Source organism: Amphiura filiformis, unplaced genomic scaffold (assembly GCF_039555335.1).
Source record: "Amphiura filiformis unplaced genomic scaffold, Afil_fr2py scaffold_23, whole genome shotgun sequence".
In the NCBI taxonomy this organism is placed as follows: Eukaryota; Metazoa; Echinodermata; class Ophiuroidea; order Amphilepidida; family Amphiuridae; genus Amphiura; species Amphiura filiformis.
Window position 1 is genome coordinate 644052 of NW_027305487.1, and position 16097 is coordinate 660148.

At 36.3% G+C, this 16097-nt stretch overlaps 1 protein-coding gene across 1 annotated transcript; it reads right to left on the reverse strand.

Annotated features, from left to right (window-relative positions):
* Positions 1 to 10341: 10341 nt before the first annotated feature.
* Positions 10342 to 11292, reverse strand: LOC140143558 (uncharacterized). Its single transcript, XM_072165382.1, has one exon. It carries the CDS (start codon positions 11290 to 11292, stop codon positions 10342 to 10344), a length of 951 nt encoding a protein of 316 aa, XP_072021483.1.
* Between the last annotated feature and the right edge of the window lie 4805 nt (positions 11293 to 16097).

The window sequence follows — 16097 nt, forward strand, 5'->3', positions numbered from 1 at the left end:
CATCTTATCTTCCTGGTTTTATTCACTGTAATGATTGGGCAATTCCAGTGAAGGTGGAAGCATTAAAATGGAAGGGGGCATAATTTGTTCCGGCTTCAAGACTATATTATATTTCAGACTATATTAGCTCAAATGAATGGGAAATTGATGGACCAGTGCGCCGTAAACGCAAAAAATTACCCTATTTTGGCCCAAAACACGGTGTCTTTCAGGCTAAAAAGGAATACGCACAGAACAATTATTTATGGTTTCTTCTAATTGGATTTTAGGGGAGACGTCCCCCTGTGGGCGATTATTTATGCATTATGAGCAATTATTTTAGCTATCCATGCTATGGCAATCATGACCATGATTGATTCAACGCTCATGGCGCCAAGATACTGTACTTTATACCCAATAATATAATATTTGCCCGACCGGGGAAGGAGGATCAAAGGAGCCTGGTCTGGCGGGGACGGGAGACCACGGCAAGAGGCTTTCGCGGGTTACCGGAACTGAAAAGCAAGGATTAAGACACAATTCGCAAGCCGAATCTGTCCATTCGCCCCTTCCAACCTATAATACCAACAAGAATGTAGTCTTTAAAAAACAGACAAAGTTCACGGATCAGGTGTATAGGAATATGTTCCAACTTTCATATCAAACTAACAGTGCACTGACTTGACAATAAATTAGTGATTTAAGGTTACATAATGATCCTGCATGACTCTTGGAAATAACTTTTGCATTTAGGTTTTTAAGACACCTCCAGGAAACAATAATTTTAAGCCCTGTACTGAAGCAGAAGTCCCCATGCAGGTCCAGATTAACACATATATCACACCCTCGATGCATTTCACGACGCTTACAATTTAGGCATGAATCATTTCCATGAACATGCCAAGATCTGGCCATGAACATGCCAAGAACATGCCCTATTTCCGCTAGCAACGGGCATGAATTTTCGTGAATTTGGGAATTCATGCTCACATATGAATATTCATGCCCTTGCATGTTTTTTTTTGTCATTCGTTTAGTCAGAGCCTTGACATGTTCAGGACATGTTCATGGGTAACTCATGGGAATGAATCGCGGTCATGTCAGTTTCTCTCTAGTCCATGCCCATAAATTCCTTATTCATGGGTAACCAATGGCATGAATCATGGTCAATGTCAACTTTTCTCTACTTCCATGCCCATTAATTCTGTATTCAAGTGCGTCAATTACAATTTGAAGGGGTTCAAAATTAACCACCCATGAATCCTTGATAGAGGATTTCATGCCATATACAAAACAAAAGAATCAGAATGTCTTGCCATGTTCATGGCATGAACATGCCATGTTCATGGCATGATTTGCATAGCGACCAGTAGCGAATTTTGGGAATACCCATGAATTTTTTTGCCAGAGGTTATGTCCTTCACAATTAATTCTTAGTTTACTGTTTAAGATTTTAAACAAGGCACGAGGTAACTTTTACATGATTTGTATGTCATGTTATGCAAAGAAATGTTTTGTAATTTTAGGGGGGGGTTGAACCCTTTATAACGGTATATGACGTTTGTAATTAAAAATGGGGGTGCAACAACCTCCCTTCGTAGTACGTGTTTCAAAATATGACTCAGTAGTTATAGGGTTAAGTTTGAACACAAAGCAGTTTATTAAACGTTCACCAATCATTACAAGAATGTTGAATGCAAAACTTGGAATGGGAAAAATTGTGTTACATCGTAGCCCTTTGTTTTCACAACCCAGCGGTCTGAATCCATCGAACATTTCACAAAGGTAGAAAATAAACAGGTTCACCATTTCTGTACGCGAATTTTGTATTTTTACATTGCGAGAATTCTGGTACCCAAAGGGACATTTTTCTTGGGACACCATGTATACCGTGCCAAAGAAGTATCCTTACACTTGGAAAAATAATCACAATTTTAAAACTGAACCATAATGGAATACATTTGTTTTGTTAATAGATGCATTGTATAATCCTGCACATTATGACACCACATTGAATCCAGTGTGACCTCAAGAAGTAAAGTTACATGGTATTGAATAGACAAAGGTCCAGTTTTAAAAGTGATAAACTGGCCTATACAAGGCGCACTCTCAAACCAGATGTCTAGTCTGTGGAGATTTGAATAGGCCAGTTTGTCACTTTTAAAACTGGACCTTCGTCTAATCAAATGCTTGTGACTTTGCTTCTTGAAGTCACATTGGATTCTATGGGTTGCCATAATGTGCCGGATTAGATCTAAAGTATTAAAAAACTTAATCCAATATGATTCAGTTTTGAAATTGTGATTATTTTTCCAAGTGTAAGGATACTTATAATTATGTATTGAATGAATAATGGTCAAAAATTGTATTTGGTTCAATATATTATAATCATGATTCCAATCTTTATATCAGAAGCACAGAGGTCAATTCATATTATTAATCAAGAAAGGCTCCCACCTGACCCCCTCAGATTTCCTTTATATTTTGATAACATGTTGTAACTGTAGAAATATTAAAAACCTGCAAGTATGAGGTCTGCAGCTCTTAATGATTTTTTCAGCCATTTAAATGTGTCTAGACATTTAGACATTTTGGTATAATACAAATATCAGTCGATAATTTTTCTTATTTTTTGAAACAATTTGAAAAGTTTGAAACACAGACTGATTAGTTATTAATCAAGTGAGCGCGTTTTTGTTGCTACCTGATATTATTTTCTCTGATATCAAATTCTCGGAAAAAATGCATTTTGCTACAAAGGCTTTTTATGCATCACTGTTTGTTTGAGCACAAATATATCAAAAAGAGATGTGTGTGTTTGTTGTTTTTTTAACTTTATTTAGGTGTCACACATGTTTTATGGTACAATTAGACATATAACCATTAATGAAATTCCATGCATAAACAAATTTTGCAATTTTCTACATTGGACTTTTCAGCATATTTTCCATTCTAATTTAACTTATTAGGAAGAAAAACAGTAAATTCAATGATAAATCTTTTGTTTATTTATAAAATCAATAGACCAAAAGTTCTTTTTTGTTCAATCTCTTTTGCTGGAACCCAATATCTTTATGTCATTGGTACATTCCTTGAATGGTTCAAACCTTAATATGGTTCAAACCTTTCTCTGGACCCTCGTAATTAAGACTTGTTACAAGCGGACAAGTAAGGGGCAGCTTGACCAAGAGCAGAGATAAACTCATGCCAACAGTATGCGCTTGAGATGCTTTGAAGCCATCTCACATGAAACAGGACCTAATCGTTATTCGACATTTTATAATAGGTTATTTAGTTTTCTTTTTTCATTTAAAGCCCTTATTTAAAGTGAAAAAGTTGTCAAACACAAATTGATACATAAAAAGCATTAAAAGCCTGTAGAAAACGCAACGTTTTCTGTGTTGAAAATGTCATAAATAGCTGTATTTCTCAGTAAATGTGATAAAAGGTAGCAAAAAAAACCACTTTTTTCATTTAAAGCCCTTATTTAAAGTGAAAAGTTGTCAAACACAAATTGATACATAAAAAGCATTAAAAGCATGTAGAAAACGCAACGTTTTCTGTGTTGAAAATGTCATAAATAGCTGTATTTCTCAGTAAATGTGATAAAAGGTAGCAAAAAAAACAAAAAACAAAAAAACACTCACTTGAAACATAGTAATCAGTCTGTGTTCCAAACTTTAAAACAAGAGCAATGATCGATTGGTTGGTGGATTATACCAAACCGTCTGGGGGGGGGGGGAGTGGCTTACTTCTTGGGAACACTGTATCTGTTCTCAGCCAGTATATAAGGCATAGTTTAGGGAGGCTCGTTGAGGAATAGTGATAATATGGTTAAAACGTGCTTTTCAGGTTGTTACAAAATGAAATTTGATAGGAAGGATATCCCATTTCCAACTTAAGTTCGTGCATAGTTTCATGTAAGATTTTTATTTCATCTTATGAAAACCTTTGGTTTAGATATATTTGGGGTGAAAATCCCGTTTTGGTGTTATTTTGACACTAGATCCCATGATAAAATTGTGTCATTTTGATGACAAATAAATGTATCGATGACCGTTGACTTGTTTCGCAATTTCGAGGTGCAAAAAATAAGAGCTAAAAATATACTCTCACCACTCACATTTCAAAACGAAAAACTTTGATTTTCGACCGATAATCAGAGATTTTCGATTTTTATCAGTTCCAGCGTGTAGTAAGTCGAAAATCCAAGTTTTTCGATTTGATAATCCAAGAGTTTCGAGTTATTTGACATTTGGCGTGAAAAACTTGGATTTTCGACCGATAATCAATGTGTAGTAAGTCGAAAATCCAAGATTTTCACTTTAAAAATCCAAGTTTTTCGATTTGAGAATCTGCTACCTACTCCTGATAACAAAATATGCCCTGTTTTCGAATTATAGGACATGAAAAACTTGGATTTTCAACCGATAATCCAAGATTTTCGATTTTCATCAGTTGCAATGTGTGGTAAAAGATTTTCGAGTTATTGGACATGGGCGTGAAAAACTTAGATTTTCGGTTGATATCGATAATCCAAGTTTTTTAGCTTATTCGGAAAATCCAAGTTTTTTTCCAATATACGAACCCGTGCGAATTTTCTAAAAAATTCAGAGTATGTAGTATGAACATGTAGAAATATAATCAAGTAGTTGGCCTACCTGCTCTTCTCCAAAAAATAATAATAAAAAGTCCTATACCTCAATGATAATGAAACCACATAATTTCCAGCTGGTGTAGATGTAAGATCTTACTGCAAAATCATAGCTTAAGGGGATTTTGCATGGGGCCAACAAAGAACTTATCTAATACCTGTGTGAGTGCGCCCTAAACTGTACTGGAAATAAGTTGAACATCTACGAAATGGATGTGACTGCTACAGAGCGCCGCCTAAGGAGAAAATGGCGCTCGGCTCGGCTTGTTCAATGTAAATTACTATCGCTCGGCTTATTCAATGTAAAGGTACAAGAAGATGCTAAAAGATTTAGTGAAGCCGTTAAACAAAGGTAGAAAATAAACAGGTTCACCATTTCTGTATGCGAATTTTGTATTTTTACATTTCGAGAATTGTGGTACCCAAAGGGACATTGTGACACCATGTATATACGGTATATTGAACGAATATTGTCAAAAATTGTATTTGGTTCAATAGATTATAATCATGATTCAAATCTTCATATATCAGAAGCACACAGGTCAATCCATACTAAATCAAGAAAGGCTCCCACATGACCTCCTCAGATTTCCTTTATATTTTGATAACATGTTGTAACTGTAGAAATATTAAAAACCTGCAAGTATGAGGTCTGTAGCTCTTACTGATATTTTGTTCAGCCATTTAAATGTGTCTAGACATTTAGACATTTTGCTATAATCCAAATATCAATCGATAATTTTTCTTATTTTTAAAGTTTGAAACACAGACTGATTAGTAATTAATCAAATGAGCGCGTTTTTGTTGCTACATGATATCAAATTCTCGGATAAAATGCGTTTTGCTACATAGGCTTTTTATGCATCACTGTTTGTTTGAGCACAATTATATCAAAAAGAGATGTTTGTGTTTGTGTTTTTTAACTTGATTTAGGTGTCACACATGTTTTATGGTACAATTAGACATATAGCCATTTATGAAATTCCATGCATAAACAAAATTTTCTACATTGGACTTTTCAGCATATTTTCCATTCTAATTTAACTTATTAGGAAGATAAACAGTAAATTCAATGATAAATCTTTTGTTTATTTATATAATCAATAGACCAAAAGTTCTTTTTTGTTCAATCTCTTTTGCTGGAACCCAATATCTTTATGTCATTGGTACATTCCTTCCTTGAATGGTTCAAACCTTCATATGGTTCAAACCTTTCTCTAGACGCTCGTAATTAAGACTTGTTACAAGCGGACAAGTAAGGGGCAGCTTGACCAAGAGCAGAGATAAACTATTGCCAACAGTATGCGCTTGAGATGCTTTGAAGCCATCTCACATGAAACAGGACCTAATCGTTATCATTTTATAATCTGCGGTATCCATTTTGAATGTGCGACACCTAAATCGGGAACATCTAAAATTAGGTTATTTAGTTTAATTTCTTTTTTCATTAAAGCGCTTATTTAAAGTGAAAAAGTTGTCAAACACAAATTGATACATAAAAAGCATTAAAAGCCTGTAGAAAACGCAACTTTTTCTGGGTTGAAAATGTCATAAATAGCTGTATTTCTCAGTTAATGGGATAAAAGGTAGCAAAAAAAAAAAAAAACACTCACTTGAAACATAGTAATCAGTCCAAACTTTAAAACAAGAGCAATGATCGATTGGTTGGTGGATTATACCAAACCGTCTGGGGGGAGGGGCTTACTTCTTGGGAACACTGTATCTGTTCTCAGCCAGTATATAAGGCATAGTTTAGGGAGGATCGTTGAGGAATAGTGATAATATGGTTAAAACGTGCTTTTCAGGTTGTTACAAAATGAAATTTGATAGGAAGGATATCCCATTTCCAACTTAAGTTCGTACATAGTTTCATGTAAGATTTTTATTTCATCTTATTAAAACCTTTGGTTTAGATATATTTGGGGTGAAAATCCCGTTTTGGTGTTATTTTGACACTAGATCCCATGATAAAATTGTGTCATTTTGATAACAAATAAATGTATCGATGACCGTTGACTTGTTTCGCTATTTCGCGGTGCAAAAATAAGAACAAAAATATACTCTCACCACTCACATTTCAAAATGAAAACTTGGATTTTCGACCGATAATCAGAGATTTTCGATTTTTATCAGTTCCAGTGTGTAGTAAGTCGAAAATCCAAGTTTTTCGATTTGATAATCCAAGATTTTCGAGTTATTTGACATTTGGCGTGAAAAACTTGGATTTTCGACCGATAATCCAAGATTTTCATCAGTTTCAATGTGTAGTAAGTCGAAAATCCAAGATTTTCACTTTAAAAATCCAAGTTTTTCGATTTGATAATCTGCTACCTACTCCTGATAACAAAATATGCCCTGTTTTCGAATTATAGGACATGAAAAACTTGGATTTTCAACCGATAATCCAAGATTTTCGATTTTGATCAGTTGCAATGTGTAGTAAAAGATTTTCGAGTTATTGGACATGGGCGTGAAAAACTTAGATTTTCGGTTGATAATCCAAATTTTTTAGCTTATTCGGAAAATCCAAGTTTTTTCCAATATATTGAAAAACTCGGATTTTCGGTTGATAATACAAGTTTTTTAGCTTATTCGGAAAATCTTGGATTATCAAAGTGAAAAACTTGGATTTTCACTGCTGCAAGTCGAAAATCTTGGATTTCGGTCGAAAATCCAAGTTTTTTCCAATATATTGAAAATCTTGGATTTTCAAGTCGAAAATCTTGGATTATCGACTGTAAATCCAAGGTTTTCATGTACAGGCCGATAATCTTGGATTTTCAACTGAAAATCTTGGATTTTCGTCGAGAATCTTGGATTATGGGTTGAAAATCTGGCATAGTCGAACAAACTAAAAAACAGACAGACAGATACAGTCTTATTATTTTATTAGTACATATTATTTTCACTTGATTCAGTTATCAAGTTATATAGAAATAAATCGACAGGATGGCACTCAATTGCAGGTATTATTTTACATGGAATGATATTTCCTGTTTTAGAAGCTGTGGTGAATGAACCGACAAATTAACATTTTAACTAGTTGGTCAGATGACGCGTTTAATTTTCATGATTTTCGACAACATATTGTACAAAGAGTCATAGAAAGTGTAACTGTTGCCTTAATTGTTTTCTGTGAATGAATATAAATTAATACAATTCACATGTCATCTTCAATAAGTACACGTAGATGTACTAAAATGCACGGTGGTTTGGAAATATGATATGTGATGGGTCTTATAGAAATGATTGATTTTAAAATTCTTATGGGGGGGCAACAATCCAAACCAAGAGCTACCAAGCACTCTTACATTTTTAACTATGGGGATGTTTTGCCTAGAGTTAGATGCCGGTGCGCATATTATAGGCATACGCAATACGAAAGTGCATAGTATTACATGAAAACGGCGTACGTTTTGCTTTTACAACTCATAATTATTGTTTAACTTACCTAATGCGACGTGCGCTGTTAAGGCAACAATAACTAGAAAAGTCTTCATATCCATATCCAAACTTATTCAATCTTTTTTGTGGTCTTTTTTATTCTAAAAACTGTACATTTGTGTGCAAATTGAGAGCGCTATTTGCATATGTTTAAATTTTATTTAGCCAAATGTTATTCCTAACATTTCGTGATATTTTTTTTTGAAAATTTCGTTGCTATTTGTTACTCTTTTTCTGATGTTTTAATACCACAGTCTACCCCTAATAATGAAAACACGATGTATGATAAATAGCTGGTATTCACCTTTTCTTTAAAATGACGTAGTTTTGCATACTATTAAACAAACGTATTGGAAATAGAGGTATTTTTAGGCAAAATACATGTTTTATGACGTGCAATATTCTGATTGGTTCGTGATGTGTTGCAAATGTTTAAATAACCCAAAACCTCATTTTTCAATTAAAAAAACAACAAAACAATTATGTTAATTTATGCAAATTAGGGTGTTCGTCGATTAATTTTGCATGACAATTATAGTTCTTAAAACATTGAACTGTACTTATCACAAATATAGAAAATAAATGATACATTGAATTTGATTTTTTTTGGTCAAAATAGTTGCATTTTCTGAAGCTCGAAAAAAAAGCGAAAATAAAATGTGAAAAACAGCGTCAAATTGGGGATTGAGCAAAACTGAGCAACATATGAACCCAAAATCCACTGAAAAGTTTAGTATCTGGGTGTTTTCAAAGTACGTGACTACTAACGGATACACGGAGTGCGGGGTCAGTGAGCATGCAGACTGCAGATCTACTCCAGAATATATCCAGAATTTGATAGTTTGATATTAACATGCTATACATATAATACTTTGTAGCATCTATTTTATAATTAGGTATAGTGATCATACCATATGGCTTGGTAGTGCTGAAAATTGATTATTGATTTTGATTTTGGTTGGAATTCCAAACCTTTATATGAAAAATGGTTAGATCTGGTGGAATCAAATTGATGATTCATTTGGTTGGAATTCTAAAAGCTTCCTTCCACACCCTTTTTTTACCTCTTGCATCCACGACTGTTGATTCATTAAGTTAAGATATTTTTGCATCCACAACTGTTGATATTGGTTGGAATTCCAAAATTATCCACAGGGGGTGTGTGGATTTTAGATGGAATAGCCCAATAGAGGCACCCGTGATAGCCGGTTGTGATATCACGTGTCTTGGAATGCTATTAAAGAGCACCTTTACAGCAGGATGTTTTGTGCGTTAGAATGTAAGGATGTTGTTGAACCTTAGTATTCACACCGAAAGTCATAGAACACTGAAGGAATCGTGAACAGCCCTCTTACATCAGTATAAGAAATAAATTTAGTGAGGAGTGAATAAATCTTGGATATATGAATCTCAAAATAGTCAATTGGCGTTCTGCGTATATATACGAAGGAACTGATGGAGAACTATATTCATAATGTAAATATACCGTTATGACTATCTTGAACCATTTACCTTCATTTCTCTTTCAAACGAAAGCAAGATATACAATCAATTTAGAAAATGACGATGTTTTCAATTTTGAGATTCATATACCCAAGATTTATTTACTCCTCACTAAATTCATTTCTTATACTGATGTAAGAAAGTGTTGTAACGAGTAGCATGTCATTAGTCAAGTCAAATAAATCGACTATCGAAATACATCAGTTCAAGTCAAGGTTAATGTTACTGTTCACTTAAGTCATTTGAGACACTGATTGGTCGAGCCATGTCAAGTCAAATCAGACACAAAGCGTAAAAGTGAGCTAATTAAAAGTTGTGATTTTATTGCTTGTAGAACAGCAAACAAAATAATAATTTAGTATGGACTGATAGTTAATATCCAAAAAGTGCGAAAAACTAGTATTATGCGTCAGGTCTATTACATGTATAAGATCTCTATCTTTGATCTTTTACGGCCCGCTGGTAAAAAGCAAACAAAAGAGATTAGCGGGCCCGTAAAAAAGAAAACAAAAGAAACATTGTTTACAAAAGTTCTGGTGTACAAATCCAAAAGTATTTCGGTATTAAAGATGTTATAAACATACCTCAATGACGTTTCGTACTACATCGTAGTACTTTCTCAAATTGACTGATCAATCCTCACACTCCTCGTCTGTTTCCTGCTGGAACTCGACGTTGGTGGCGTTTTGGAGTGGAGTAAATGTGGGGTAGGAAGTGGTTGCCCTCGTCTCGGTTGAAAGTGTTGGCCCCCTTTTTCCGGATCAAGATGGCTTCCTTAATGTGTCTTCGGTCTTAAACCGTTTTCGGTTTTGTTCTTTGTCTCTGATTTTTGCGTCTTCCCAACCAATTACGTGGTTTTTCTCCGCTACATGATCTGTTATGGCTGATTTATTTACCTCTCCTGTGACAGAGGCCTTTCTCTGGGATCTTGTGAATGCCTTTTTAGAGGCTTTGTCAGCTTCAGTCTTATGTTCTTTGAGGCGTGTACCGAATACCCTGGCGGTTTCCCCTACGTAAGATTTTTCACAATTAAGACACGGAATCTCGTAGACACACTCAGCTGTTTGTAGTATGTCGCGCTTGTCTTTGGGGTGAACCAGTATGTTCCTAAGGGTTTGATGCGGCTTAAATGATGTCTGTATACCATGTTTCTTGAACACGCGTCTTGCTCGCTGGGAAAGCCCCTCTTTATAGGGGAGGACAACCATGCCTCTGGTGGTTGTCTGTGACTGGTCTTTTTTCTTTGCAGTCTTTTTATTAACATCTTTGAATGCCCATTCAGGGTAACCACATAATTTCAGGGCTTCTTTGATTTTTTGCTCTTCAACAAGCTTGTCTGCCTCTTCCGTAATAACTTTGTCCTTTCTGTCCATTAATGTACGAATGACACTGAGTTTGTGTTGGAGTGGGTGATGGGACTGGAAGTGAAGGTATTGATCTGTATGTGTTTTTTTCCGGTAGACTAAGAGTTTGACTGAGCCATCCTGCTTTTTAACTATGAGAGTGTCAAGGAAGGCAATTTGACTGTTTTCTTCTTTTTCATATGTGAACTTGATATTGCCTGTTTTGTCGACTTGATTTATGTGCGATGTGAGTTGTTCTGCCGAGCCTTTACTAACAATTTCTAAAACATCGTCCACATATCTTTTCCACATCCTGGGCTGGCAATTAACCGGTGCCGTGGCAATTGCTTCCTTTTCAAGCCACTCCATATAGAGGTTGGCAACTATCGGACTTACTGGGGAGTCCACTTCCTACCCCACATTTACGACCAATTACTCCACTCCAAAATGCCACCAACGTCGAGTTCCAGCAGGAAACAGACGAGGAGTGTGAGGATTGATCAGTCAATTTGAGAAAGTACTACGATGTAGTACGAAACGTCATTGAGGTATGTTTATAACATCTTTAATACCGAAATACTTTTGGATTTGTACACCAGAACTTTTGTAAATAATGTATTATGGACAATCCTGATGAATTTATTTACGGATAAAAGAAACATTGTATTAACCCGACGATTGCACAGTCTTTAATTGACGAACTTTCTAATAGTTCTCTTGAATTATGTTGTGATGTGCCCTGAGTAATTTTGATTATTTATATTTGTTTACAACATAAAGCTATTGTGACCGGCACCAACAAGACCCGGAACAAATCGCCAGGCATGTTTTTGAGTTATAGGACTGTAAAGATGACATTCCATAAGAGATGGAATCAAAACTCGACCGGCGGTTGACCGGTGGTTCCGCCCGGTTCCGCCCGGTTACCATTGTTTAGAACAATAGCAACCGCACGTAACCGGACGGAACCACCGGTCAATCGCCGGTCGAGTTTTGATTTCGTCCCTAAAAATCATATTATGGAATTCTTAATGTCATGGTACTTGACCTTGGGACTGAGTGGAATTTCAAATACTTGAAAGTACTTATTAAAAAGAGGTTTATTTAATCAATAATTGCCAGTTGAACTATAATAATCCCTATTCAATCCTGTGTAAAGCAGGAAACTAATTAGCCCATCTAAGAATAGCATTTCGACAAAAATATCAAGGTATCATTTACCAAATTATCCTGGTACTACTGTTAGTGTGGGCTGCCAAATGTTGCTTCCTCTACATCAGCTTGGCTTCTTCAAATCTTAGTTATTCATCTAGGATTGGTTCAGTGAGTTCCGAGGATTCGTTTGAATCCCCACTGGCCACTTCTTCACCTGAAAAGGGTAAAGTTCAAACGGATCCCAAAAAATCCAACCTGAAGGTACTTGTGATTAACTTTCAAAGCTTATAAAATAAAAGTGATGAATTAGCAGTCGGCGTGGAACTTGAAAATCCTGACATTAGTATCTGCACTGAAACGTGGATTACCGATTCAATACCTAACAGTGAATTCCTGCCAAAATATTATAGTGCCATCAGGAAGGACAGGAAGATAGATCCTAGAAAAGGCCATGCCTATGAAGGTGTTAGGATAACTTACATTCTTCACTCATACTGCCCGACACTGAGATCCCCCACCGCCCCCCAGAGGATGATTTAAGCACTTCCCAGCAAGTCTTGCGGTTAGCACAGCTGTGTGAGTGAACATGACACCTCTGCCCGCCCACTGCATACACACGTGCATGGTTAAATTTAAATTTGGACAGATATATTTACAGTAAAAACACCTTCAAAAAGTTGGTCGATTTCACATTTTATGTTATCTACAGAAGGTGTGAATTATCGTTCATGCATATATCACTTTAGATCTGAAATCGACCAAGTAATAATGATACACGGGCAATTCTAAAACAACATCTTTTGCACAGAGTTCAATGGGATTTGAAAAGTAAAGTGGCAGTTGAAACTCTAGTGATAACACTTTTACAGTGCATGATGGGGCTTCCTTAAATCATCCTCTGGGCCCCCCTCACACAAACGAATAAACATACCAAAACACAAGAAATTAGCATTAATTGTCGGTACTGTTATTGATCAGAGCACTACTGTAATGCTCCATTATTACCATTATGTTAAACATAATGAATCCATTGTCTTAAATTACTACATAGATCAGGAAAATTGAATCTATTACAATAGGACAGCCTACACAGAATACGAACGCAGCAACTAGGGAGCTACGAAAACTCGAAAAACTTGCCCTTTTTATTATTATTAGTATTTGAATTATTGATAAAAACAAGAAAAATGTGAGAACGTAGATTGGCCCAGCCTAGTCACCCCATGCCAATCTGGTGTTCTTACAAAGACGTAATCGTGAAGAAGTTTAATTTATTCTAATTCAACGAGGGCAGTATCAACCGAATAAATTTCCAAAAGATAATCTAATTGCCACCCATAGACCCGATCTTGACACGGATTGTGAGATTGTGTGGCTTCAAGTTGAAGTTACAGGTGACAAATCACTTGCCATTGGTGCGCTTTACCGCCCTCCTAGCTCAGATTCTGAATACCTTGAAAAAAAATTAGATTCTGTGAACTAAATTGAAAACAAAAACACACAGTTGTATCTGGATCGCCGGAGACTTTGTAAGGCTAACATAGAGTGTTTGAGAGACTTACTCAAAGAAATTAGTGAGGACCTCACATCGAGAGGTCTTTCCAACGAAACATCGGAGAGCTTGTGGAGTGACTTCAAACAGGGAGTTCAAACAGCCGTTGACCAGAATGTACCATCTAAAATGGTTTCAGGCAGCAACCCCGCTCTATGGATCAACCAAAGCCTGAAGAGACGTCATAGGCAAAAGCAGCGCGCCTTCAACACCATGAACCAGGAACCTGAAGATGAGAAAAAATACAGGGATCTTAGACGCGAAATTACCAGGGAAACCAGGAAAAAGGAGCTACATCCGGAATACTACCCTGGAATCGCCGAAACAATTTTATAGCTGCATTAAATCGCTCAAAAATGACACTACAGGTATCCAAGCTCTGAAAAATGAATCCAACCAACTTATAACTGTCAATAAACAAAAAGCTCAGCGTTTAAATGATCAATTCACCTCTGTCTTCGTGGACAGATGACATTCCTACACCTGTACCCCTCGGGCGAGACATATCACCTATCGTGGACATAGAGATATGTAAGGAAGGTGTCCGGAAGTTACTCCAAGAGCTTAATCCTAATATTAAAGCCGCTGGACCAGACGGCATCACACCATGGGTCCTAAAAACAGCAGCGGATGTGTTAGCTCCATCATTGTCCAGCACTGACAACAATCTTCAGAGTCACTTTGGACACCGGCATTCTGAACAAGGATTGGTTACAGGCATGTGTCAGCCCTATCCACAAAAAGGGAGACACGACTTTACCACTCAATTACAGGCCAGTCAGTCTCGACTTCAAATCAAATTTGTTCGATAGTGATGGAACACATCATTCACTCTAATGTTATGGATCACCTTGACAAATATAACTTACTCAAGGAAGAGCAACACGGTTTCAGGAAAGGATACTCCTCGTGAGTCGCAGTTAATAAATACTATTCAAACAGATTTGATAGTAATGGATTTTGAAAAGGCATTTGATAAAGTTCCCCACAGACGTCTGCTTGCCAAAACATTCAACTATGGCATTAGAAGTAAAATTTATGAATGGGTGAAATCATTCCTCACTAATCGCCAGCAAAGAGTCAGGATCAATGATGAGTGTTCAGATTGGGGTACTGTGATATCCAGTGTTTCTCAAGGAACTGTAACAGGCCCTCTCTGGTTTTTGATTTTTATAAACGATCTCCCAGATAACATCTCTTCTAGCATTCGACTCTTTACTGACGATTGTGTATTGTATCGTCCCATGAAGAACTCATTTGACGCTGAAAATCTACAACAGGATCTAAACAGAGTGGCAAGATCACTGGCAATGAGCTTTGACAGTAAAAAAATGTATGTGATGTGATGCGTATAACTCAGGCCAGATCTCCTCACCAGTTCACTTACACATTAAATAATACACAGCTTCAGGAAACATCACACCATTGTTATCTAGGTGTTGACATCCTGGCGGTACCGGTGCAAAAACTGCCGCACCCGGTTCCTCGTCATTCTCGCCATTCCAACAAAAATTGTTTCATCACTATAAGTGCCAACAAAAACTGTTATCTCCATTCATACCTGCCACAAACAGTCCGTGATCATGGTGATTGGAATCAACTACCAGAGCAACTAACAGGTATCCAAGATTCAAACAACTTCAAAGAAAAAGTAACCAGCCACTACCTCCTGTAAAGCATCAATCGCAAGCACACCCACCAACCTACTCATGTGGCTCCAACTTGGATTTTTTTCAACTGGAGCGTTGAGTAGTAACCTACAAGACAAGACAAGACAAAACTCCAACATATTGGGTACAGAATTAACAATATCATGACAGAAAACATGCTTAAAAACATTAATGTGTATTATAGCGCAAAATTGTTGTTACGAGTTCTACATGCTATGCTATTTATATTGCCCGCACGGTTACCGAAAGTGACATTACGAACTGCATTCGAACTCCATTTTGCAGTTTGCACCAAACATCGTATAGAACCCCTGAATTTATTTACGAAATTAAAAGGTCAGATTACCATGACAACAAAACAGTAATCTTTTGTGGGGTTCTATGTAAATTGTTCATAAAATTTTACCGGCTTTTCAGTCTTCATTTTCACTAAATTAAAAACATTTGGCGTTCAATGTTCATAGTTTGATTATTTTAGCTTGAAATTGTCAAATCACGGTCTTTTAAACTTAATATTATGTGGCAGCTAAACACGCTACTTTCGCTCCGCTTCAACATGTGTTCAAGGATGTTACACAAACCTCCATTCCCCCAAGCCCAATATCACAAAGAAATTAACAACACTGCACTCATAGAAATGACTTGTTCGCCTTGTTGGCGCAATTCAAAAGGAGTAAGTTTGGACAACTCAAAAATAGTGTAAAGTTGCCAAAACAAAATTCCTCTTAGTTATCTGAACTTAAAAAATGCTGAAAAGGCCCAAAAGGGTCCGTCAACTAATCAACTTTGTTAGCATT

What these genes read in the sequence shown, in the direction of transcription:
- LOC140143558 (XM_072165382.1), bottom strand. Translation starts at nt 11,292, where the DNA reads ATGGAGTGGCTTGAAAAGGAAGCAATTGCCACGGCACCGGTTAATTGC.